We start from the raw sequence: 24793 nt of genomic DNA, 5'->3' as shown, positions 1-24793 counted from the left end.
TTAGAGCCTCGAATAACTGTTTTTTTTTCTTCGAAACTGGTAACTAGCCTCTAGAATTACTGGTTAATGTGAATAGATCCATCATTTAAACCAAATGAAGCATTTTTGTTTCTTTCTTAAAATTAGAACATTTAAGATATCTCAATAAGCAACAATTGTTTGAAGAGTATCGAATTCAAATCCACGACACCACAGATCAATTTATGAGTCCTATAAATCAGTGGCAGAATTAGATTATAATGTGCAGGTTAACGGGAACCAGTACCTTTCTTTTTTGTCTATACACAGTAAATATAATTGAAAATTCACTAAATATCTATAAAATATTTGATTCTAAATCCAATTATCAACCATTTGAGATTGTGGTAAAAATCTATAAACTTCAAATTCTGAATCAGCTTATCTATGAATGCATAATAATATATATTTTTTTGTCTTTGTTACAGCCTACAGGATTAGAATGAGAATTAAAAGGATACCAAAATTTGACTAGAAAACCAATTTGTCAGCTCCAACGACGGCAATGCCCTTGCGCTTGACGGACTCAAAAAGCGGCGCCACCATTTGCCGGTAGTGCACCGGCCTATTGAGCTCCTCCTCAACGTCGATTTCCACGTTGTGGACTCCAACTTCACTGAGCCGATCTCCGAGCTTATCTCCGACTCTAGAGGCCATCTTCGTGTCCCAGAGATTGCGGCACCTAGGCACTCGGTTGAGCTTGGCTCTACACTGCACTGCGAACTCTTGCTCAGCTGATGAAGCCATAGCTACGATGGTGTCGGTGCTGGTGGTTGTCACCTGTGCAGTGATTTTCCGGCAGGAGACGAGTAAGCGGAGGAGATGGGTTCCGGTGGTCATTTACGGTGTCGTACTATGGGTTTTAGATAGACTGCGTTTGAGTCCTCGAGAAAATGGGTTTTAGCGACTTCTTTTTTTTTTTTTTAGCGGATAAATTTTTTTAAAAAAATTAAAGTATTATATTGTTTTGTGGTTTCACACATAAATGATCAAGTGTTTTTAATTACTTTGCGATATTATAACTTTATTTAGATTAAATATTTTGTAGTTGAAAATTTTGCAAAATATTTAGAATAACTTGTTGCGAATATAGATAATGAGTGAAGTGTTCAAAATGTATCCATCGAGCTCAATGAATTCAGGGTAGTTCAAAGAGTTATGTAATTTAGGTATGACATTCACCTAATAATGATAATTTTGGAAATTTTGACTTATTATTCTCTTTATTTTTCATATTTATTATCAATTGAAATTCGTTTAAAGTGTGATATTCATGTAGCATATTATATTTCATTAGAAATTCATTTTAATATTGGTTCTTTTTTTAAAAAAAATATATCTTTTGTATATTAAATAACACACTACAATTTCTTTTTTTTTCAAAAACTGATTTAATTGTCACTGAAATCTGATTACATATTAAGAAGAAGGGCTAGCCTAACCTTCTATAGAAGATGTATACATATGACGAAAACCAAAAAATGTTAGCCCAAAACAGTGGCAAAGAAAAAGCTTCAAGGAAGGCTCATATTGGAGCCTTTCCGATTTTCTCATCTTGACTCTAAATGATGGGAATAGCCATCTATTGATAGTTAGCAATCCTCTGACGACTTGGTATGTATTTATAGTGTATATACCTTAATTACATTAGCGTATTAGTTTTTTGATCTGTTGCGCTTCTTCGTGTATCCTCCAAGGTACCTTTTAAGAGTAATTTATATAATTTTGAAGGAGCAGAGATTTTGGTTCCCCCAAGATAAAGATATGACCATTTTCCACACACCACTAAAGCCCAAAAGGGAATAAGGAAGAGGTTTCGACTAAGTTGTTGGTGCCTTGGCCCAATGGGAGAATAAAGGTCGTGATGAATCTGCCTAGTGAGTCCCTGATTACTCCCCCGCCACCACATGAATTACCAACACATGATCAATCTGAGTTCATTTTCACAAATTAGAGTGGGGGCATGATCCATTTGACTGGAATAACAATAGTTTCTTAGAGGTTGGTGTCCAGTATTGTGAGTAAGCTTCTCCAATTATTTGAAATAAACAAGTTTGTAAAGGCTGGCCTGGTTAGCTGGCACATGGTGAAAGATATCATCACAAAGGTGGATCTGAAAATTGAAAGGTGTCCATGTTCATATTTTGAGCTACATCTCGATCTCCAAATTAAAGCTCCCACATGATAATCATTGGCAAAATTCTCATAACATAGGCTGCAATGGAGTTATGTCCCTTGAAATTCTAGGATTCGTACATGAATTCTCTAAGATTACCAACACATGATTCATGAAAATTATGACCACACAATCTTTTAAGTGTAAAACTCACGAAATAATAGTAATAATTTGGGAAAAACTAGTCATCAAAATCCCCACCATTCTTAGTTCCACCTATTCTATCTAAACATTGTAATAATGTTTGACAATAGTCAGAAATTAAAGTCCTTAATAACATTTACAATTATGGATTATCTTGGCATAATGTCAAATTATCTACTTATACCCTTCTTCAGTAATGGGGGGGGGGGTCCAAATTTATTCTCTTAAAATGTTAATACATCTAAATTATTAAAAGTAATCAGGTGTTGATCGTGGAATCTAGAAATTTAAACAATAGGTGAATATAACATCAAATACACTAATTTAAAATTACAAATTTAATATATTATCAAAACTAGAAAAATATTCCAAACATAGTAAAAAAGAATGTTATGCTATTAATTTAATTATAAAGTATTTAAAAACTGAACTCATCAAATTAAAATAATTCGATACAAGCGTCTAAAAAAATCAAAGCAGACCATGGTAGGGTCCAAAATCTTGAGTGGTTTCCATGTCATGGCTGATGTGGTAATTATGTGTCTAGTTTCCACCATTGAAGTCTATAAACTACTTATATTATTATAAATTATTATTTATTTTCATTGTTGCAATATATGAAACAAAGTGGAGACAATTATTTGGCAAAACAAAATCTAATGGCTGTGCAATCTTAGAGATAGGATATGAAAATTGACTTATTGGGTGCAATAAAAAAGTTGTGCGTCTTTTTTTAATTAAATTAAAAAAATTGGGTTAAAGTATGTTTGAAGGTATATTTCAAAAAGTTCAAGGGATACAAATCGTTAGAAATTTAATCTTTTGATTTAGGCTGCAAATGGAGATAAAAGTCAAAGGTTGACATTTGTGATTTTGAGCTTGTCATTAGTTAGTAGATTATTTTAGTTATTGAGTTCGTAATTAGGAATGCAACAATTTACTATCACCTGCTCTAAGACTTTACTTTTAGACTAATAAGTTTTTCAAATTTCTTATTTTGGTTTAGAATGCAATCATAGGCAAGAATCAGATTTTGGGATATTGTGACAATTTACTACCATTTGCTCCAAGATTCCACACCCTTACACTATAAGCAAAGGATGTGGAATCGAAATTTAAAACTTTTAGATTTTAAACATCGTCATCAAGATCATAGTAGCTCTATTTCACAAGTACTAAGTTGGCAATGATATTTGCATACACATATTTAACAAATTAATTTGTTTGAACTTTGTACTTAATACTCTAGCTCCGTTCCTGACCGCAAAGTTGGTGAAATAATTAAAGAGATAACTGCTTATATTCTTAAGGCTGCAAAGTTGGTAAAACAAAATGATACATGCATGTATATTTTCCTAATTATATATAATGCGCAAATACCTAACTCATCCTCCAATTTACTTCTACTACAAGAAAATCTTGTTTAAATTTGTCTTCCAAAATACAGGAGGAATCTAAATGGCTTCATACCAAACATTAAATCTCATACCATAATTAAATAAAGGCACAATAGTGTATTTTTTAAATTGGTCTCAGTTAGTATATGTGTGCTCTAATTTTTAATGTGCACAAGTAGTCAGTTAAGTTTGTATAAAGTTGAATAAGTAGATACACACGTTCTACGTAACACAATACATGTAGAATGTCATATGGAACTGCAAATTATCATTTAGGACACCACGTAGGACGTGTATGTCTACTTGTTAAATTATATATAAGCTTAAGTGTGTACTTGTGCACACTCAAAGTCGAAGAACATAAATTTCAATTAACGTCAAGTTAAATGACATTTTTATATATTATGCATTAAATAAATTCTACCCACAACCACATATGACCATAGAAATCCTGGGATTAATTTATTTACTAGGAATAATAGTTTTGAGATTAATTTATTTCACTTTTCAAATGGGATAAAATAATATCAAGTTTAAAGTATAATCTATGACTTACTTTATAGAATAACATGTTTAGCCAAATTTCTAAAAGACAAGAATATGTGTATTAAATATAAAGACTTATTTTAGAGAATAAAAGTGTCTGACCGAGCTTTTAATAAATCCATATTTACCAAATTAAAATTAGCATTAGCAGTAACTTTTGTTTTAGTAATTTAACAATTAAAACCACTTTAAAAAAATATTGATCAAACACAATTTGTTAACTCTCAAAATAATTTACTTATTTTTCAAAAAACACCTTCGATGAAAAACATGAATTTTAAAAATAAGTTGATTTCAGCATCTTAACCTAACATGCTATTATATCACAACTTTCACATTATTTTTTCGATACATTCACATAAATTTTAAAAAAAATCGAAGTATAATACAATATAAATTCATTCAAAGTTTAGAAACTAGCTAGCTATCTAAGAAGGCACGTAGCTACCCAAAGTTGAAGCAAAGAACTCATGAATGTATTCAAATTGATCTAAAAATTGTCAAATGTCTCAATTACTTTTTGACCAATTTTAAACTAAACCTTACTATAAATACTCATTAAATGTCATCAACAATATCATTCACAACAACTTAATTTTATTCCTTACAAATTACAGTAACTTATTTGTAACTCTCTTTCTCAAATGGCACCTCTTCAAGTTCTTGAGATATTTTCCACATTTTTATTAGTAATTTTCATACAAGTTTATTTGGGAAATGCTCAAAATTTCATCCAATCTCGAGCAGCTTATTATCCAAATTCAGAAGAAAAAGGAACAGAAAGTAAGAATATCTTCATTAAAAGAAAAGTATTTTTCGTTGGTCAGAATATTCTGAAAAATATTATTTTTTTTAGGATGAAAAAATATTTTTTCTGATAGAAATAGAGAAAATAAATTTTACAAGTAACATTTTATAAAATATCTCTGCAAGTAACTTGTGTTTTAAATTTTGACACATTTAATAATTTATTATTCTGTTTAAATATATGCAGCTGGCGCATGTGGATTTGGTACTTTTGGAGCAACAATCAACGGTGGAGATGTATCGGCTGCCTCTGATCTTTATCGCGACGGTCTAGGATGTGGTGCATGCTATCAGGTATAAAAGTACAAAATTAATTTAAGTTTTATACGTACATTATTAATCACCTAAAAGATAATTACAAAAATGATAAAATAGTTAAATAGAACCCTAAATTTAACAAGGGTCCTATTTAACTACGGGGTAATAGGACCCTATTTAAGTTTAAGTGTGTGTCTCTGAGATTTCGATCATAATTTAGATGATACTTATGTCTTATCCCATTTTATACATAAATAACTCACCCAACTATTAAACGTGATAATACTTAGTACTTATACATGATTTGATACTTGCATAACTCAACTCCAACCAGCTAGCAAATGACCTCTTAGAGAAATTCCTGATCAAACCACTAACCCTAACCTTAAAATTCAATATCATTGTATATCAGTTAAATTCATCGTCTATCTATAAATTTCAAATTCTGAAATCACCGTTGACCGTAAAATGTAGGTGAGGTGTACAAACAGTAACTACTGTTCAGAAAATGGAGTTAATGTGGTAATTACTGATCATGGAGCAAGTGATAGCACAGATTTTATTTTAAGCCAACGGGCTTTTTCACGTATGGCCCAAACAAAAGATGCTGCTGCTTCTCTATTATCACTTGGTAATGTGGGCATTGAATATAGAAGGTATATAATATTTTGCACTCAGATATCTCTATAACCGTCACCTTCTATAATAATATTTCATTATAATAGTTGTGTTCACTGTGAAAACAATGTTTCACGTTATGTTATATTTGTGTTTTCTATATTGCAACATTTTGGTATAATAGTATTGAGATAAACAATGTTTGTTATAGTCAGAATTCTCTAAAACAATCAGGCATCCTTTATAACAATATTTCAATGTAATAGTTATGTTTGCTATGGAATCGATTCATCTTTTATTTTATGTTATGTTATATGATATATTTTTCTATTAATTAACATTTGTATCATTTTTTTTTTTTTTGTGAATTGAACAGGGTTTCTTGTAGCTATCCAAATAAGAATATTACATTCAAGATTGATGAGAGTAGTGATAATCCTTATTATTTGGCTTTTGTTATATGGTATCAACAAGGAAAAACTGATATTTCTGCCGTTCAATTGTGTGAGGTACGAATTTAACTTATATATACTGACATTACACAATATATATATATATATATATATATATTATAATATGCTTTAATTTTTTTATAACAAATCTGAAGTGCTAATAACTAGACTCTAAACATAATCATTTTTTAAAAAACACATATACAAAACATTGGGCCAAAACTATGTACTGAATTTTATTGAACTCGTATATATTCAAACCTACATCTGCCCGGTTCAAAATCCTTAATTTTGTATATATACCAACTTAAAAATATTTTGATTTTTCAAATATGCAGACACAAAATTTTGTGTGCAAATTATTGGATAGGACACGTGGCGCAGTATGGACAAGTTCATCACCACCAAAAGGACAATTGCAAATAAGAATGTTACTGAGTTCTGATGATGGAGATGAAAAATGGGTTATTCCTTTAAATAATATTCCTGAAAATTGGAAAGCTGGTGAAACATATGATTCTGGAATACAAGTGGATTAATAACGGAGCAGGAATGAGAGGTTGTCCTTTCTGATCAGTCCAGTAATTTCGCAATTATTATCATGTTGCCGGTGAAAAGGCACTAAATTGGATAAGCAGCTAACATAAATTACTATCGAACAATATATTTCGTATAATTTGTAAGAAAAAAATAATTATTTTAATGTAATTTGTTGATTAAATTTGTCTCATATAAAAAAAGAGAGAGTATGTATATTGGCTCTTTTCTAATAAGTGTAGTTGTTATAAGTGTCAATTCAATTACTATTGTATTTTTGCCAACTAATAAAAGTTCAGATATTTTGTTGTAGCAGTTTCTCAAGTTTCTAGTCAGTAATTTAGATTTTTAGAATATAGGTGACAATTGATAATATTATATCATTAAAAAGGAAAAATATATTAAATGAGAATTGATTTCTAATTCTCATGGTAAATAATTCACCAATCAAATATGTCCTTTCGATTTCTTCTTTTTTTGGAAGGGGTGACAATCAATAATATTATATCAATTTTAGAAAATATATGAATGAAATATCTAGTTTTATGGAGAAATCATGAGTTCACGAACTCCATATTTTAACTTTGACTCTAAATTGTTAAAAAGGGACGGCTACAGAAGGTAAAACCAAGGGTTTATTAAAATGGAAGCTCATTTTCAATAAAGCATTTAATCCAACTTTACAATATGTTTTAAATTTGAAGGAATTGAAACCTAAATGTAACAAACAAAATCTTGAATTGGTGGTCAATTATCATCTATACTACAAAAATAAATAGGAATTAGAGACATAATATATGTCGTTAAACAACAACAAAAAATAGACGCTAATTCTATATATATAACATTTAGATTGTGACTCTCATGATTCATATTTTAAATTCAACTAATGAATTTGTCCACACTTCGCGCGGCTAAAAGACGATAAGATATCAAACATACGATAATAAAATATTCATATAAAATATAAAATAAAGATAAATCATAAAGAGAACGTACGAAATAAATAAATAATGCTACTTTATTCTTATGACCTTAATCATTAAAAAATAGACAAAAAAATATGAAATTAATACATAATTATTCGATTTCATTTCGACGTGACGACGTCCACCCCACAAGTTGTTCACCATACAAATAACCTTCCTTTTGTTCTTTAAATCAGCCAAAAACATGAATATAATAAGCACCAGAAACATAACTTAAAAAGGCAATAATGTGATATTTTTACTACGTCTTAGGCCGTCTCAATTTATAACACAATAATATGAAATATCAATATTGTCATGAATATAACTATTAATTATTTTAGGGATTATGAGGATAAAAAGTTATGAGAGTGATAAATATAAAGACCATTAAATTTTACATTAAGTAATATGAATGGATGGTTAATTGACATATTTATTTATTATATAATATACAAAATAAAGAGAAATCATAGAGAGAACATATGAAAAAATAAAATAATGTAATATTATTCCTATGATCTTATTCATTAAAAAATAAAAGAAAAAATACACTCCCACAAGCTGATCTCCATTCAATAGTTTTCATATTATACTTCAAATCAAATTAAAACAAGAATATAATAAACACAAAAAACATAACAACTTAAAAAGTTAATGTAATCATTTTTACAAAGTTTTACAATATCTTATTTTTAACTCTGCAATATAAAATACCAAATAATATTTTTAAATATGAAGGAATACATTCAACACTACATAAATTAGATAGACATAACTATATTATTTCTTTAATCATCCTTTCTAAGTATACCATAACGGAATAAAACTCATAACAATAAATGAATAAATTATACAAAGAAAAAATAAATAGAAGATGGTCTTAATTTTCACAATTCTTTTAATTTTCTAAAGAAAGTTCATCAAATACAAAAAAATTAGATAATTTAATTTAATTAGCTGCCAAATGAGTGACTATTCTATTAAAACTAAATAATTAAAAATAAATAAAATAACATATTTACACAACCTTCTTCCATACATATATACTGAGAGCAAACAAAAAGTTAGTGGAATACAAATTTTCAAGCATAATATGAAACTGCAAAACTAAAAAGTCATAAACATAATTATGATTGCATCAAATTGAGAAAAAGATAAGAAAAATTGCAATTTCGAAAAGAAATCAGGGGGGGAAAACGTAAAGATTTGGCCCCTGAATGTACTTTCATGTATAATTTTTGAGGAAATAAACACAAATTACTTTCTTTTCTTTTAGTTTTTACCCTGTTATCTTCAAAGTCTGCATATTGTCTCATGAACTACTCATATCAAGATATCTACTCAAGAAGAACAATTAATTCTTTGATTTGTAGATGCAGTAGATTAAACAGACGTCAAATAGTGAAAAACTTAAAGACTGTTATGCAATTGAAAGAGCATATTGCAGCTTAATGATCCATTATTTCAATTTAATTCTGACCACTTTAATGACCCATTATAATTTATAATGTAATAAATACAAATAATAATGAAAGAAATAATTTATTTTTTTAAAGATTTGAAGAAAGAAAATAAGAAAAAAATTCAAAATTGTGAGAAAATAAATAAATAGTAATAGAGGTCAATGAGACATGCCATATCAGTGGATTCATTTTCAGCTTTATTAATATATATAGATTCGTACCTGATGAAGGACCACAATTGAACTCATAAATAACACTATTACATTTTATTGCCTTAATTAAGGTAAACTTATGACTTTTATATTTATGGACGGTTTTATTTTAATATATAAGTCTATTTTAGTAGGTATTATTACGATAAATGTTATTCAATATTCCAAATATTGAATGTAGAGACGTCTCAAACTCTTCCTACAAGAGATTTGAGCGGGTTCACAAGTGCATGTCCTATTCAATATTTATTTTCTTGTAGTTTTTTTCTCATTGGTATATTTCTTAATTAACTCACTGGCTTACACATAACAAACCATGGTCGGTCTATTATAACAAATCGACTTATTCGTAGGGATGGATCTAGAGGTTTAATTACGAGTGGAGGCAAAATCAGAATATATATGGAATGTCGCAATTATTCTTGTTACCAACGATTGTGATGGAATGAATAAGATTACTTTCATTTTTATCCTAATTTCTCAGGTTCAAATCCTATGAATAAAAAATAGATCTAGAAGGAAATATGTTCCCCTTTCTAATGGACTTTATAGAAACAAATCTAGATTAGTTAAGAGTGAACACTAGATTTAAAAAAAACATCATTGAACCCTAATCTATTTTTAAAAAGGTAAAAATTTCCCTAGTCTATTTTTTTCTGTGAGGAATTACTCTTTTGTCTCTTTATATAGACTATGGACCATATCCATTTATTTGTTATATATGCACTACTCAAATTAATGTTCTTTGTGGTCCTAAATATATGTATATGCACTATATCAAAAATATCATTATCGATAATAGCTTAATTGTCACTAAATATGTATTTTTAGCGGTAATTAACACTCTTTATATATGTTTTTAAAACCTTTTAGCGATATTGGTTCGCATTTAATTAATGTCGGTAAAGACTTTAGTACTCTTTATTAATGTCTATATTTATTGCCGGTAAAATTTATTTTTGTTTTAGTGATTTTTTTTAAATTTGTTAACATCTTCTTATTGGTTGTTCTTGTATCTTCTTAGTTCCTATCACATTTCATCTTGAGTTTTCTCTTTATTGTGATTGGCCATTTGTACTTTATTTCACCAAACATAATTTTCTCACTTGTATTTTTGGTTCTAAAAAAAACAATAAATATGAAAAGATGTGCATGTACCAAATAAATGTTGGCTTCTATTGGAAATAGTGATGTATCCAACTAATTATCCTATCTTCCTATTGGGAAAGAGATATTATATTTTCAAGAGGGAAAAGTGCAAGTTGCTTTACTATAGCTAAAATGGAATATCTATAGATTTTGTTTTTTGCTCAAATATATACTCCCTCCGTCCCTATTTAGTTGTCCATATTTCCTCTTTTAGTTGTCCCTATTTAGTTGTCCATTTTGACAAATCAAGAAAGGACAACAAATTTTTTCCTATTATACCCTTATTTAAAGTGAAAAATTGTCATAAATAAAGTAAATAAACTTATGAACTTCCCAGCATTGATTAGTTATCTTGAGTGAATTTATTTTGGAATTGTAAATTGTACTATAAGGGTAAAATTGTAACTTCACTATGCTAATCATTGTTGCATTAATCTGTGTGCCATTTCTAAAGTGGACAGCTAAATAGGGACGGAGGGAGTATATCATATGATTGTAAGTGAGGGTTTGGACTTTGGACATTAAAAGAGAGAGAGAGAGAGAGAGAGAGAGAGAGAGAGAGAGAGAGAGTATGTAGTATTTGGATTTTTTTTTTTAAAATAGTGTTTAAAAATTGGACATGAATATAACTTGAAAAAATATTGAACTTTTTTGAAGTGAAAATACGAAAATCAAGTATTAGAAGTTTTTCAAATTTCGAAAAATTAGAGTAATTCTATATCCAAATATACCTATGGAATATAATTTCGTAAAAAAGATGAAATTTATCCATGGCCAAAAGGTCCCTAAAGTGACCTATTTTTAACAACATGAATAGTTTCACCAATCGAGTATCCAATAATAAGACAATTTTATATTGTCGTACTCTTGGCACCAAAAGTTATTCTGATGAATTTGTATTATGATGCTTTTTTTGTAATGTCAATTATCAATATGATATGCGTATCTCAGTTAGTTCACTAAATAACCTATTTTGCATAAGAGCAAATGTATGATGTAATGGTAGATGAAGCTTCCAATCTAATCATTTTAAATATTATTGTAATGTGATTACCTACGGTGTGAAATTACAAACAAAAGAAATTACTTGTGTTACTGATAAATTATAATTTATACGCCCTTTGAGATACTTATAAGGACACTTTAATTTTTACACTATTTGTTGATAATATTTACCTACATTATATCATAATTTTTTTCGTAAAGTGATATCTTGTATATAAAAGACTTTCTAAGTGGAACTAATCGAAAAAAGAATTGGTCTTTTTCATTTACTTTTAGCCATGCATGATGAGTATGCATGCTTGTGATCCAAAGTGACGTACGTATATCTTTTTGTAATGGATTGTCAACCCAAATTTGGGGTAGTATAGTGTGAAATTTTATATTTGAGGTGCGTAACACATTATTAAGTCATGTCTTATGGTGTATTATGCAATTTTTTCTAAACATAATTCTTAAAAAAAATCATGAAATAGAAAAGGAAAAGAAAGGGAAATTTACACTTTTAGTCCTTTAAATATTGAGAAACTCTGAATTTGGTACTTGTGATTTCATGTTAAGCATGTTTAATCTTAAATTAATTGAGATGTGCACTTTTGATTTCTCTGATTATGAATTTCCACGAATTATTACATGTCAAATCATTCAATTATCTACATGTTCTACTACATGTATTAGTACTATTACTCCATATTTGAGGCTAATATATAAAAAAATGTGAATATCATATATTTTTCTATGGATGGAAAAATGGTGAGGTCATATCTGAAAACATCTATACATACTACACTGGATATGTTATTGTTTTGTATTAGAGGGGCCAAAAATATTTGTGTTATTTAATTTAATGTTAAGTATATTTATAATTAGGTGAATATTCTGAGGAGGAGAAATAGAATTTCTTAATAATTAAGAACTCAAAAGTGTTATTATCCCAAAAGGCCAAATACAAAAAAGATCAACAAAAAAACAAAAACAAACAAAAAAAAAACAATAATGAATGGAAATTTCCCTTGAAAACGACTAAAATGGAGTATAATAGTCTAATAAATTGACTCAAATAATTTTCCTTTTATGATTAAAGCTTATGGGGCGGTTTTATGATCTATCACTTTTAAGTTATGTATTAATCAACTTTTATACAATTGGGACTACTAAAATATATTGTGCTAAGCTGGTTTGATTGCTACCATATATCTAATTTATACAAAAAAAATTAAAAAAATTATTACTATTGTTATGTCATAGGAGAAAAGGCACTAGATATTTAACATAGTAAATTAGTATCCATATATAACATGATAATATATATAACACAAGTAAAATATATAGCTCTAACATGATAATATATATAACACAAGTAAAATATATAGCTATATTATTTTGAGATGTTTGGCAATTTAGTAAAAGTATAAACTATCTTATTAGACATACATCCCTACTATATATACTAATTCAACTTATACTTTTAAATAATTATGTATCGTACCGCTAATTAAGAGTTTCTTATCATATACTAAAAAGATATACACCTAAATACATGTATTTTTCCTACCCAATATACTAAAATAGGGAGAGAGGCAAGCGAAATAATCATGTATTCCAGGTATATGTGAATCACACTAGATACATATGTATGTGTGTATCTGGTATAATTCACTTGTATTTGGAATATCAAATACATGAGAGTTGACGAGCGAGATGGGAGGGAGGTGAATGAGATTTCTTATGTATCTTAGATACATGTGAATCTACTTGGATACAATGTATCTAGAACAAATTACACCTAATTTTGACCCCATGTATACCGAGATACATATGTATTTGGACGCACCAAAATCTGGTAAACTAAAGTGTATCTAAGTAATTAACTTCTAAACTAGTGAGTTTTTTTTCCGGTAAGTTCCCCTCTTTAAATATAAACACAGAAACGATTTATGCAAAAAAATAAATAAATTATATCGATACACATCGTGACATCGAATTACATTTACATGTTGTAACAACCAACCTTCCTTATTTTTTATAGTTATAATTACTTATAAATTTCATATTTAAGAAAATTTACCTATATGGTGCAAAAAATATTTTACATTGGTAATGTATATAATTTAAACTCTATTTATATGAAAAGAAAAAAAGAGCAATGTGATTTGTATGAAATGATAGCGGGAGGAAATTCATAATTATTATTTTTCCAAATTGAAGAAAAAGAAATTAAAAAGAAGACAAAATGATTTTGGTTTGCCTTTTTATCTTTTTCTTTTTGGATGACCAATTTTGCAACTAGATAAACAAGCTTCTGATAATGACAATACATTAAATACACATAAAATTTCATAAATAGTGTTATTAACGTTCATTTTTATAAAAATAAAAAAAGTGACGTTTTATTATATCTCAAAATTTAGTAACATTTTAATTTCAAAACGTAACAAACATTATAATAAATAAAGAATTTTGCAGTAACTATTTAACGATAATAAAATAATTATAATTATATTATATTTTACTATAATAATATAATATAAATTTTTAATCAATACTGAATATAAATATCGTTAATGACTTTAATAATTCTCGATGTAATTGTCAATTGAATGTGGGCAATTAACATGTTCGTCGAGGCAACTATCCATTACTTACGTGCTTAGTTCTACACATTTAAGGAAAAAGGTACATTAAATATATGATAAAACACTTATAGTACGCGTAAACTGGCCCAAACATTAATCTTACGAAAGGAAAAAAATCCTTCATTCAAAAAGAATAATGATAATATGTGTATGTATAACTTTTCATTGAAAAAATTCGTTACTCTTGTTGTGACCTTAATCTACCTCCTCGTGAAATTGCTTACTCTTGTGTTCAAATTGTGACAGCAAATTGAAAGTCAACAAAAGACAACAGAAAAAGGGAGGACAGTTGTCAAATATTTTTAGTCAAACACATCATTGTAAATAAAAATAATAAAAAGTAGAATCGGTGTCGAAGTACATAAGTACAAAACTATTCCCACCGTCCTATATTGCGTTTTTCGAAAATCAATTTGACTAATTTTTAAAATTAAATTAGATTACATTAATTTGATATTTCTACAAAAAAATTAGAGATTCAGAAACTTTATGAAAAGTACATAAATTACAATTTTTTGCATATCAATATGATGAAAAAATACATCATAAAATATTAATTAAAGTTTTCGTAATTTAACTCTAAAAAAAATCATGACAAGTAAAAGTGAACGAAAATAGTAATACCAAAAAAAAGTCCTGCAATTATAATACTAATAAGAATAGACATGAGATTCTATTATTTCTACTATCTTGTCCCACAAAGATGGTTCTGTCAAAATTTTTTTCCTTGCGATCCTTCTTCGATTTTTTATTTTTTTTTATATTTTGATTCGAGAAGAGTTTATTAAAAATAATTTTTCTACTTCATAAAAATGAAGATAAGTTTAATATATATTTATCTTCTTTAGATATCATTTATGAGATTATACTAAATATATTGTTATTTTTGTATTTTACTTCGATTGATTAACTAAAAGATAGGGAGTAATATTTTTTTTTTGGAATTTTTAACTATATAATTTTTTATTTTTTAAAACTTGAAATTTATGTGTTCAAATTCACATCTAAAATTAGATATTTGATCCTCGTACATTCTACACATTTGATTAATTCAACTATCACTATTGGAAATCTTAACGAGTTATTTGATTGCATACTTCTCCATTTGCCTGTCTTACACTAAAATAAATTTGAATTTCTTCTTTCATTATTCTTTTCGGTATCTTTTTTCTTAATCCTTTCTTACGTAATTTTTTTTTAAAAAAAAATTCGTATCCAATCAAAATACACGTCTAAGGAAATGAATAGAAATGTGCATCACGGACTCTGAATTTATTGTCAAATAGGATGATAATGAATAGAAATGTGCATCACGGACTCTGAATTTATTGTCAAATAGGATGATAAGCACACTACGTACCTTTCTATAGCCACAATCTGTATTTCTATGGCAGTAATCAAAAGTCAACTTTTTCCAAATCAAACTCTATATAACTATGAACTATGTTTTCAAAGAAAATGGTGGTTTGATAGCTAATTAAAGTCATGTATGTATTAGTATGTAATATAGAAATAAGTTATGAGAAAATATATGTATATATTAGTTATGCATATTGTAAAGTGTATTTATTTCTATGTATGTTATCTCACTTTCTATTCTAATACATAAATAATTTTTTCATAACTTATTTACATCCACTTCTTATTCATCATGATTTGTTAATTATTGAGGGACTGTTTAATAGGATGTATAAGCATAATGTTAAATTATAATATATTAGTAACGCTGATATTAGTTACGCTTAATCCTTTTTCTTTTTCTCTATCTCTTGATGCTTAATTCCACTTGCAATATTATTTTTAATACATTTTTGTGTGACTACCATTTATGCACGTATGCTAATTTTTTGTATAACGTCCGACCTATAAGTTTACAGCTGTTTTAATTCCATACACTTTATTATTATTATTATGGGGTCTTTAAGATCATGTCTATGAAGTCATGATTAACTTTATTATCTTAAATTCTATCAATTAGTCGGTGGCTTTTCTTACGAGTTGCATGTTTTTTTCCATTTTTAGCTTATTCTTAATTAATCAAAGCTTAATTAACTCACCGAATTGGTTAAAGGATTTGATTTTTAAAATGCGTCTCTACCTTTTTAAGATAGAGGTATGATATACATATTATCCTCCTAAAATTATACTAGATATATTATTAGAAGGCAAAATCAGATAGGGAACGAACCAAAGCTCTTACGACAAAAAATTATTTTACACACACAAGGTTAAAAAAAGTGTGTGTGTTGGAGGTGGAGGGGACGATGCAAAGAGTGGGTGACCTTTATGACATTGAAGTGAATGAAAATTCTAGGATTTTAATTTAAGTAGAGATAAAATTGCTAAATAATTTTATCCCATTTGTCTAAATTTCGGTTATCTAATACCTCATCTATTTTTTTACTTGTCTAATTTGTATCTTATACTCCTCTTAAAAAGTTATTAATTAAGTATTTATTTTATTAAATTATCTCTATTAATTAATAGTACTTTAAAAATTTAAATTTGACTATTAGTACTTCAAGTAATTTGGAAAGTTGTATAAGCAAAACGGGCTATAGAGAGTACAAGGGAATAGGGGTATCTGATTTCGATGGAAGATAGAAGATACTTGACAAAATAGTCGAGATGTCTGTCATTATTGGCAGGGTCGAGCTAGGGGGACTGGAAATTATATTGTATTTAATATACTAAAATGATTGATTATGAATAAATTATAGATGTTGAATCTTCTTAGTTTCATTTCGTGTTTATTTTTTTATATTTGAATCTCCTTCGAGAAAAATTATTACTATGTCACTGACGGTCAAACACCAAAAATTATAAATTATCAATTATATTTTTAAAAATAGGAGGCAGCATTTAAATTAAGGTAGCAGATACGTGGTGAAAATGCATATAGTAAACAAAGACCATGTTATAAATTTTCTATATTATTTTTATTAAATATATAAGGGTTGCCACTTGCCAGCCAAGATTTTGGTCACCAACAGTGAATTATGCCTTAATAAAATAAGTGATTAATTAATCTTACTAGATCCTAATCTTTCTGAATATTCCATTAATTATGTGATTCTTGGACTTAATCACTTGTTCTCTTTCTAGTTTTGTGGATTTTTAAATTGGAAAAAAAAAAACATTGGTACAAATCTTCCTTTACTGTTTTTGTCAATGGCTTATGGTTAGTCCACTAGGCATGGATATATCATTTGAATTTAATTAGTACTAACAAGTTGTTAAAGATTGAAAATGACTTTTCTTATTTTTATATGCTTTTTCTTTGTGTTTACTTGAAATTTCAGCAATTTCACTACCTTTGTTTTAGCTCATAGAAGAACCAATTTTTGGGACCATTAAAAAAAAAATTCCATCCTTTTTTTTTTAAAAAAAAACACACAAAATGCAAGTTGAGGAAATTGATGTATGTTAAGCTTGGCCATAACTTTTTTCTGTCCTGTTCCATTTGGTCTTTGTAAGAATCTTCTTTGTAATTAGTAACTTCTTGTTTTTTTGTTTCACACTTTATGTCTGGTGTCTGTATTGGGATCCAACTAAATTTTGATTCGCGTCAGGAAGTTCACTCTCTAATAAAGGCAATTTCATAATTAGGGTTTAAATCCGAGATATTAAGGGGTCGTTTGGTAGCACTAATTCATCTCGAGTTTGATAGGATAAAATGATATTAATTTTATATTGTGTTTGATTGATAACGTAAATTTAACTTGGGATTATAATGCCAAATTATTGTAGTATAAAATTAATCTTTTTCACGGTATCTCACGTCATGAATGAGACCTAAAATTGAAGGAATACTGCGTTGTTAAGCAACTTGTTTGTTAAATGGTCTAAGAGAATGTCCTTAAATACATGTGGAAACTCCAAGAACACTGGCAAAAAGTTCAAGTCTTTTGTGACACTTTTTTTTTTCTTGGCATTCTTGAAAACATATAATTTACTAGCATTTATTGTTTCTTGAACTTCATTAAGTTCTAAAAGTTTCCAACTTTTTCTTTCTTGTGCAAATGAAAACAAGAAGAGGAAAAAGATCAGAGGTATTTGTTTATTTATTCTTAACAAAATATATTGTATAGTATATTTCTTAGTTGTGGTGATATTGAAGAGTGATTTGTTTTATTTTGGTTTTAGGCATTTTGGCCTTCAATTGTGATGAAGAAATGGTTTAATATTCAGCCTAAACTTTATGATTTTAGTGAAGATGAAGTTGATACTGAGACAGAGAGTGAGGATGATGGTATGTTTCTTTTTTCTTTTAAGTTTCATAGTCGATGTCTATCAGAAATAGTCTCTTTACTTTTACAAGGTAGGGGTAAGACTGCGTATACACACAACAAACTCGAGTTTACTCGTGGGATTATAATGAGTATGTTGTTGTTTCTTTTAAGTTTCTTGATTAGTTGTTTTTTTTTGGGAAAAATTTGTAGTTTGTTCACTTAAAGATGAAAGGGTGCATGAAGATCATTGGCACAGATCACCAGGAAAACCTACTGATTGCCAGCCTCAAACTTCAGGTACTACTTGAAGTTCTGTTTCAGTTTATCCTTTTGGTTAGCTTGTGCACACCTCGACTATTCCATCATGTACTACTGGTAACTCCAACTAAGAAAATACTAGATGATTTATTCTCATCTGCCTAAGCCTTGGTTGGTAGTTACCTGGTACCTGTGTAAGTGGAAGGTATCAAGTAACCGGTGGAATAGTTGAAGACTCTACTACAATTATTACTTTGATTGTGCTTCATTTCATGATCATGCCTAAATTTTGTATATGATGAGAAGTTAGGATGCAATTTGTCTAAAAAAAAATGCTAATAGTGATCTATTTCCATCTGCCTAAGCCTTGACGGACAGAGTCACCCGATACCTAGGTAAGTGGTGGAATAGGCAAAGCCTTACATGTAAACTACTACAATCATGACTTTAATTGTGATCAATTTCATGATCATGCCTAAATGTTGCCAACAAGTTAAGATGCAAAAAATACTAGATGAGTTTTTCCATTTGTCTAAGCCTTGGTGACCATAGTTAACCGGTACCTATGCAAGTGGGAGGTAGCAGGTAACTGGTGTGATAGTCGGGGCATGTGGAAATGCCATTATGTATGGAAATACACTTAATATAGTTCCATTGTGCCTTAGATATTTCAACTATTCTAGCTTTTTTTTCGATATATTCAGCTATTTGAAAATTTGAATTGAAATTACTCAGGGAAGACTTCAACCAAGTATTCATCTAGACACAGGAGAGGGAAATCAGAAACTCTGAGAGTTCAGTATATTAATACAAAAGAAGTGAGGTTTGGCTTTAAATTCAGTTCGTTTCGATTTGCTTTTTGTGATACTGGTATCTAGTTATAAGATTTTATCGTTCCTCGGAGACTTACATATCCCCTAATTTCCCTTCAGAGTTACTATAGGAACTTGGAATGTTGCTGGAAGACTTCCAGATGAGGATCTTGAGATTGATGAGTGGCTTTGTATGAATGAACCAGCTGATATATACATCCTTGGGTATGTGCTTTTCCATCAATTTTACCCGTTTTAATCGATCCGTGTATCGCTCTTATTCTTTGCCTTTACCTATATGAATCCCCTTACAACTACAAAAAGGAAAAAAATGGATCTAACTATGAAGTTTATTGTGAATCTGTCGCTAAATAGCTCATAGCTAACAAAATCTTCTTGTCTAGCTAAATCAGTTCAAACTTATAGTGAAATTATATTTTCTCATTACAGTTTCCAAGAGGTAGTTCCTCTAAATGCTGGAAATGTACTGGGAGCAGAAAATAGAAGGCCAATTCCAAAATGGGAGACGATTATACGCAGAACGTTAAATAGAACGACAGTGGAACCTGAGGCTAAGCTAAAGAGTTACAGTGCTCCACCGTCTCCGGTGTTAAGGACTTCTCCTGCAGCTGATATAATTGCTGATGTGGTAACTACTACTACTGCACTAGATATAATGGCAGAGGTGTCGATGAACACCAGGTTTTTTCACTGAAGATAGCATGATCAACCTGAGGAGGAACTTGCAATTAAAGAGATTATATGGCATTGATTGTGATAGTCGATTGGATTGGCCTGAACGTTCACTCGATGCAACGCCTCAGGTCCTTTCTTCGACTTTTAAGTTGAGAAGAGTATCAAGCAACTGTGCTCTAGCTTTTAGCAATCATGATGTTGGATTAGATGGTAGCAGGTTAAAAAGACGGCACCAAAGCTCCAAAGACTTGGGATCATTGTGGACGAATCAACAAGAGGAACCTGAAGTTCTTGATGCTCTTTCTGATGGCTCCAATCAATTTTCTGACGAGGAAAATGATCTCTTTGAGGAATTCACAGAGTTCGAAGATGAAAGATCACTTCTAAAACATGGTGTGAATTCACATCCGAGGTATATTCGTATTGTTAGCAAGCAGATGGTTGGGATATATGTATCGATTTGGGTCCGTAGGAGGTTGAGAAGGCACATAAACAACTTGCAAGTCTCCCCCGTCGGAGTTGGACTTATGGGATACATGGGAAACAAGGTACTGCTTCTTCTTTCAAGAACTTCATTGAATCAAGCATCAGCATTCACTAGTTGTAGAAAGTGAAATATTGGAGTCAAAAAGGACATATGAACTTTTGAGGGCTTTATACCCGTGTTGCTCGGATTCTCCAAATATGCTGCCAAACCCGTGTCTGATCATTGAAATATACACTATTTTTTGAGGATCCGACACACACACACCCAGAGGCACTTTTGAGGAGTTGGAGAAACATAGCTTTATTCCCCCTTATTTCCTATCTTCTAATCAAAATGGTTATTTGGAAGATCACTTTCTGAGTAATCATATTTAGCTAGTATTTTGAGTGCTATTCCCTAGTAGATTCTCTTAGTTCACAACCATATACCCGGTAGCGGAGCTACATGTAATGAAGGGGTTCAATTGAATCCCATTCGGAAAATTATACTGTGTATAATCTGTTGAATGAAGGGGTGCCTTAGAGAAATGGTAAAGTTGTCTCTGTATGACCTATAGGTCACGGGTTCAAGGGGTGGAAGCAACATTGATGCTTGCATCAAGATAGACTGTCTATGTCAAGTTCCATTGGGTTCAGCCCTTCCCTGAAACCTGCGTGAACGCGGGATGCTTCGTGTCTTGCATTTTCTTGAACCTATTGCTTTACATGAAACCTAAAGCTGATACTAATTTATGGTTCTTTACAGGGATCTGTTTCTGTGAGCATGTCTCTTTTCCAGTCAAGGCTATGCTTTGTTTGTTCACATTTAACTTCTGGCCAAAAGGACAGGGCGGATCAAAGGCGTAACGCTGATGTATACGAAATTATGAAGCGCACACATTTCTCATCTGTATTCGACACTGATGCAGATCAACCACAAACAATTCCATCTCATGAGTAAGTAACACTCCATCCATTTCAATCTGTTTGTCTGGTTTTGACTTGACACGGAGTTTAAGGAAGTAATGAAGACTATTGAATCTTGTGGTCGTAACCTAAAGATATGTAGAATGTAACAAAACGCCATTTGATCTTATGGTCTTAAACATGCCATATACATTATCTGGTCCTTTTCACATTATTATTTCTAATGCTATGGATGATTTTCTCAATTATATGGAGTACTAGATTTAGACGTGACGATAACTGCTCAGTGTTTTCTGTTCAACAATAAATAGCAGAAATATATAGCATGTGTTGAAGCTCTAACAAAGAGTTGTATTTTCTAATTTCAAATGAGATGTGCAGTATTTATACACACAATTTATACGCCATCCTTTAATGTAAGCAGTCAGATATTCTGGTTTGGGGATCTGAATTATCGAATCAATATGTTGGATGCTGAGGTGCGGAAGCTAGTTGCCAGAAAACAATGGGATGAACTTCTCAACAACGATGAGGTAAGACTCATCACTAACTCTACGTATCAAACATGATATGGTAATTAGGAAACGGAAGAAATAACCTGCTATAACCGGTTAAAAATTGCCCCAGATGTATAAAAATTCTCTGTGTTGTTCATGTATATAACTTAAGCTCTAATGATATCATCACATGGCAGCTAATCAACGAACTTCGAAATGGCAATGTTTTTGCTGGTTGGAAAGAAGGGGCTATTAACTTTGCACCAACATACAAGTATGAGATCAACACGGATAGATATGTCGGGGAGAGTCCAAGAGAAGGGGAGAAGAAGAGATCACCAGCTTGGTAAGTGACATTTCTCTTAAATGAACAAATTTCAAAATCATGGACTCGAACAAGACATTGTCACGATCACAATATTTCAGCATATTTTGATAGGATTTAACTTACATACACTGCCAGTGTATTTTAACCTGTTATAGCATGTTACCCGTCTTATTTTTCACTGATCCCACTTATTATAGTCGATCATATATTGTACTGACAGTGCATATAAATTAAATTCGTTCTGACAATAGAAGTTGAAATGAGTATTTCCTAATATCGTGCAGGTGTGACCGTATACTGTGGTTAGGGAAAGGTATAAAACAGCTCTTTTACAAGCGAGCCGAGTTAAGACTATCTGATCACAAGCCTGTAAGCTCAATGTTCTCGGTAGAAGTTGAAATATTCGATCACAGAAAGCTCCAGAGAGTCCTCAATGTTAACACCGCCGCTGTACATCCAGGGATCCTGCTAGATATTGAAGAGTAAGACTTAGAAGCTTTTTCAGATAAGTTTTCATCAAGAATGACAAGTAAATGAGTCGGTGATAATCACACGAAATTTTTGGTGTTTTCAGTTAGGAATCAGAAATGAAGCATCATGTACATATGTACTTTAAGACATAGCATGCGAATCCAGGATCTAGAGTCAATCAGTAGATTCAAAATGTTTTATATGACGGACAAGCCTGCAAGGTATTCAAAATCCTGTTATTTTGAAAGGAGATAAGACACGAGACAAAATTCGTGTCTTTCAGAGACTCAACATACATATATATATATATATATAGTTGAGCAATGAATAGTTTGAACCACAGAATCTCATGCTTTAATGTTTTGTTATTAAAAAAATAGAATTTTGAGGGAATTTCCCCTTATTGTAAATTTTGTTCTTCCCAAGTTTTTTGTTGTATGGTTTTGTAAATTATGAAATTAACTCTTGATACACATTTCAAAGTTTGCTTTTAGAGTAGACATCTTTTGTGTTTGTAACAGGTTAACTTAACAGAAGTTATATAGTGTTCTATTCTTTAACTCATGAAATAGAGTTTCTAGTTGTGAAGGGCTTATTGTTATTGTTCAGAGATTTATGTTTACTTGAGCTGAGTATCTATCGGAAACAACCTCTCTATCTTCACAAGGTAGGGGTAAGGCTGTGTACACACCATCCTCTCCAGATCGCACTTGTGGAATTACACCGAGTATATAGTCATTGTAATTCATAGATTTGTTATGTGGAAAGAAACGAAAGATTATTTTATTCAATTTTTAGTTTCAAGCATTCATTTCATTGTTGAATATGTTTTTAAGTCGGGAATCAAATTTTTAGTCTTTATGATATTCAACCAAACATAATTAACCTTCAATTACTTGAAATGTGCACTTTTAATCCTTTTGCTTGTAAATAATCATAATCTTTTTTGAAGTATTAACAGTTCAACCATTTAATTATCCATATATTATGTTAAAATTGTATAGTTACTGCATATTTGAGTATAATTTACTTCTAAAAAAAAGTCTAAATACAACACATTTCCAATATTGAAGGACCAAAATCAAATATTTTAATTAGTTGAAAATTAAATATGTTAAATTATGTTTTATAGGGACCAAAATTTGAATTTACCCAAAAGTGAGCAACCAAGAGTGTTATTATCCTAAACTTTCTTATATATTACTCCTATATAAAGATAAACACAAGAAATTAATTTCCCGCAAAATATTTTCACGATAAATCTCCCTACTGGAACGTACGTTTTCAGATCTGAGGCGTCGGATCGCCTTTCGTCGGCAAAAAACGCCGGCAATTTGTTATTTTCCGATTCTATGTCGCCGGAAACGAGTGTTTCCGAATCAAATCATGGATGTTAAATTCCTTCGAGCAAATCGATGAACCTGTAAAATCTGTAAGTCGTTCTATTATCAACTACTATCGTCTTTTCATTTGATTTGTACATTTTCGTTTATTGAGAGTCAATTTGATTAACTGTTGAGCGAAGAGGAACATAGAAAAGTTTCATATTTTTCAGAAATTGAAGTACTATAAGTTGCATTTCTCGATATTAATATTGTGAGTGAAATGCATTTTTGAAAAAATTGGTTACAGTTTCCCTAATTTGAACCTGTAACATATGTAAGTCGTTCTATTAGCAGCTACTATCGTCTTCTCATTTGATTGCTAATTTTTTTGTTTAT

General features: G+C 30.0%; 4 protein-coding genes across 6 annotated transcripts in view; 3 read left to right on the top strand and 1 right to left on the bottom strand.

Annotated features, from left to right (window-relative positions):
- The window catches only part of LOC125834656 (photosystem I reaction center subunit psaK, chloroplastic), a 204598-nt gene that overhangs the window by 59670 nt on the left and 120135 nt on the right, over positions 1–24793 (top strand). The window contains exon 1 of one of the 3 annotated variants that reach the window (XM_049513792.1): positions 10639–10650. The exons of 1 other annotated variant lie outside the window; for it this stretch is intronic. The gene's annotated coding sequence lies outside the window, so the exon portion shown is untranslated. Of the gene's footprint in view, positions 1–10638; positions 10651–13640; positions 13647–24793 lie in introns of those variants that run through there. One more of the 3 variants, XM_049513793.1, reaches the window with a different exon arrangement.
- On the bottom strand, positions 490–892 carry LOC125834658 (uncharacterized). The gene has a single exon (XM_049513795.1). The coding sequence runs from the start codon at positions 856–858 to the stop codon at positions 490–492; it is 369 nt and encodes a 122-aa protein (XP_049369752.1). The 5' UTR covers positions 859–892.
- Positions 4882–7265, top strand: LOC125834647 (expansin-like B1). The gene is made up of 5 exons (XM_049513779.1): positions 4882–5064; positions 5276–5382; positions 5821–6002; positions 6341–6473; positions 6755–7265. The coding sequence occupies exons 1-5, from the start codon at positions 4926–4928 to the stop codon at positions 6953–6955; spliced, it is 762 nt and encodes a 253-aa protein (XP_049369736.1). The 5' UTR covers positions 4882–4925; the 3' UTR covers positions 6956–7265.
- On the top strand, positions 18310–23632 carry LOC125834661 (type I inositol polyphosphate 5-phosphatase 2-like). Its single transcript, XM_049513799.1, is given in 12 exon segments — positions 18310–18438; positions 18533–18638; positions 18829–18915; positions 19612–19699; positions 19809–19913; positions 20139–20391; positions 20393–20932; positions 21616–21806; positions 22201–22309; positions 22471–22619; positions 22886–23083; positions 23176–23632. Coding segments are annotated over 12 exon segments (1860 nt in total). The 5' UTR covers positions 18310–18408; the 3' UTR covers positions 23180–23632.

Source organism: Solanum verrucosum, unplaced genomic scaffold (genome assembly GCF_900185275.1).
Source record: "Solanum verrucosum unplaced genomic scaffold, falcon-dt-bn FXZP01000149.1, whole genome shotgun sequence".
Lineage (NCBI taxonomy): Eukaryota > Viridiplantae > Streptophyta > Magnoliopsida > Solanales > Solanaceae > Solanum > Solanum verrucosum.
The sequence above is the reverse complement of the archived record's forward strand: the minus strand, read 5'-3'. Positions and strand labels throughout refer to the sequence as shown.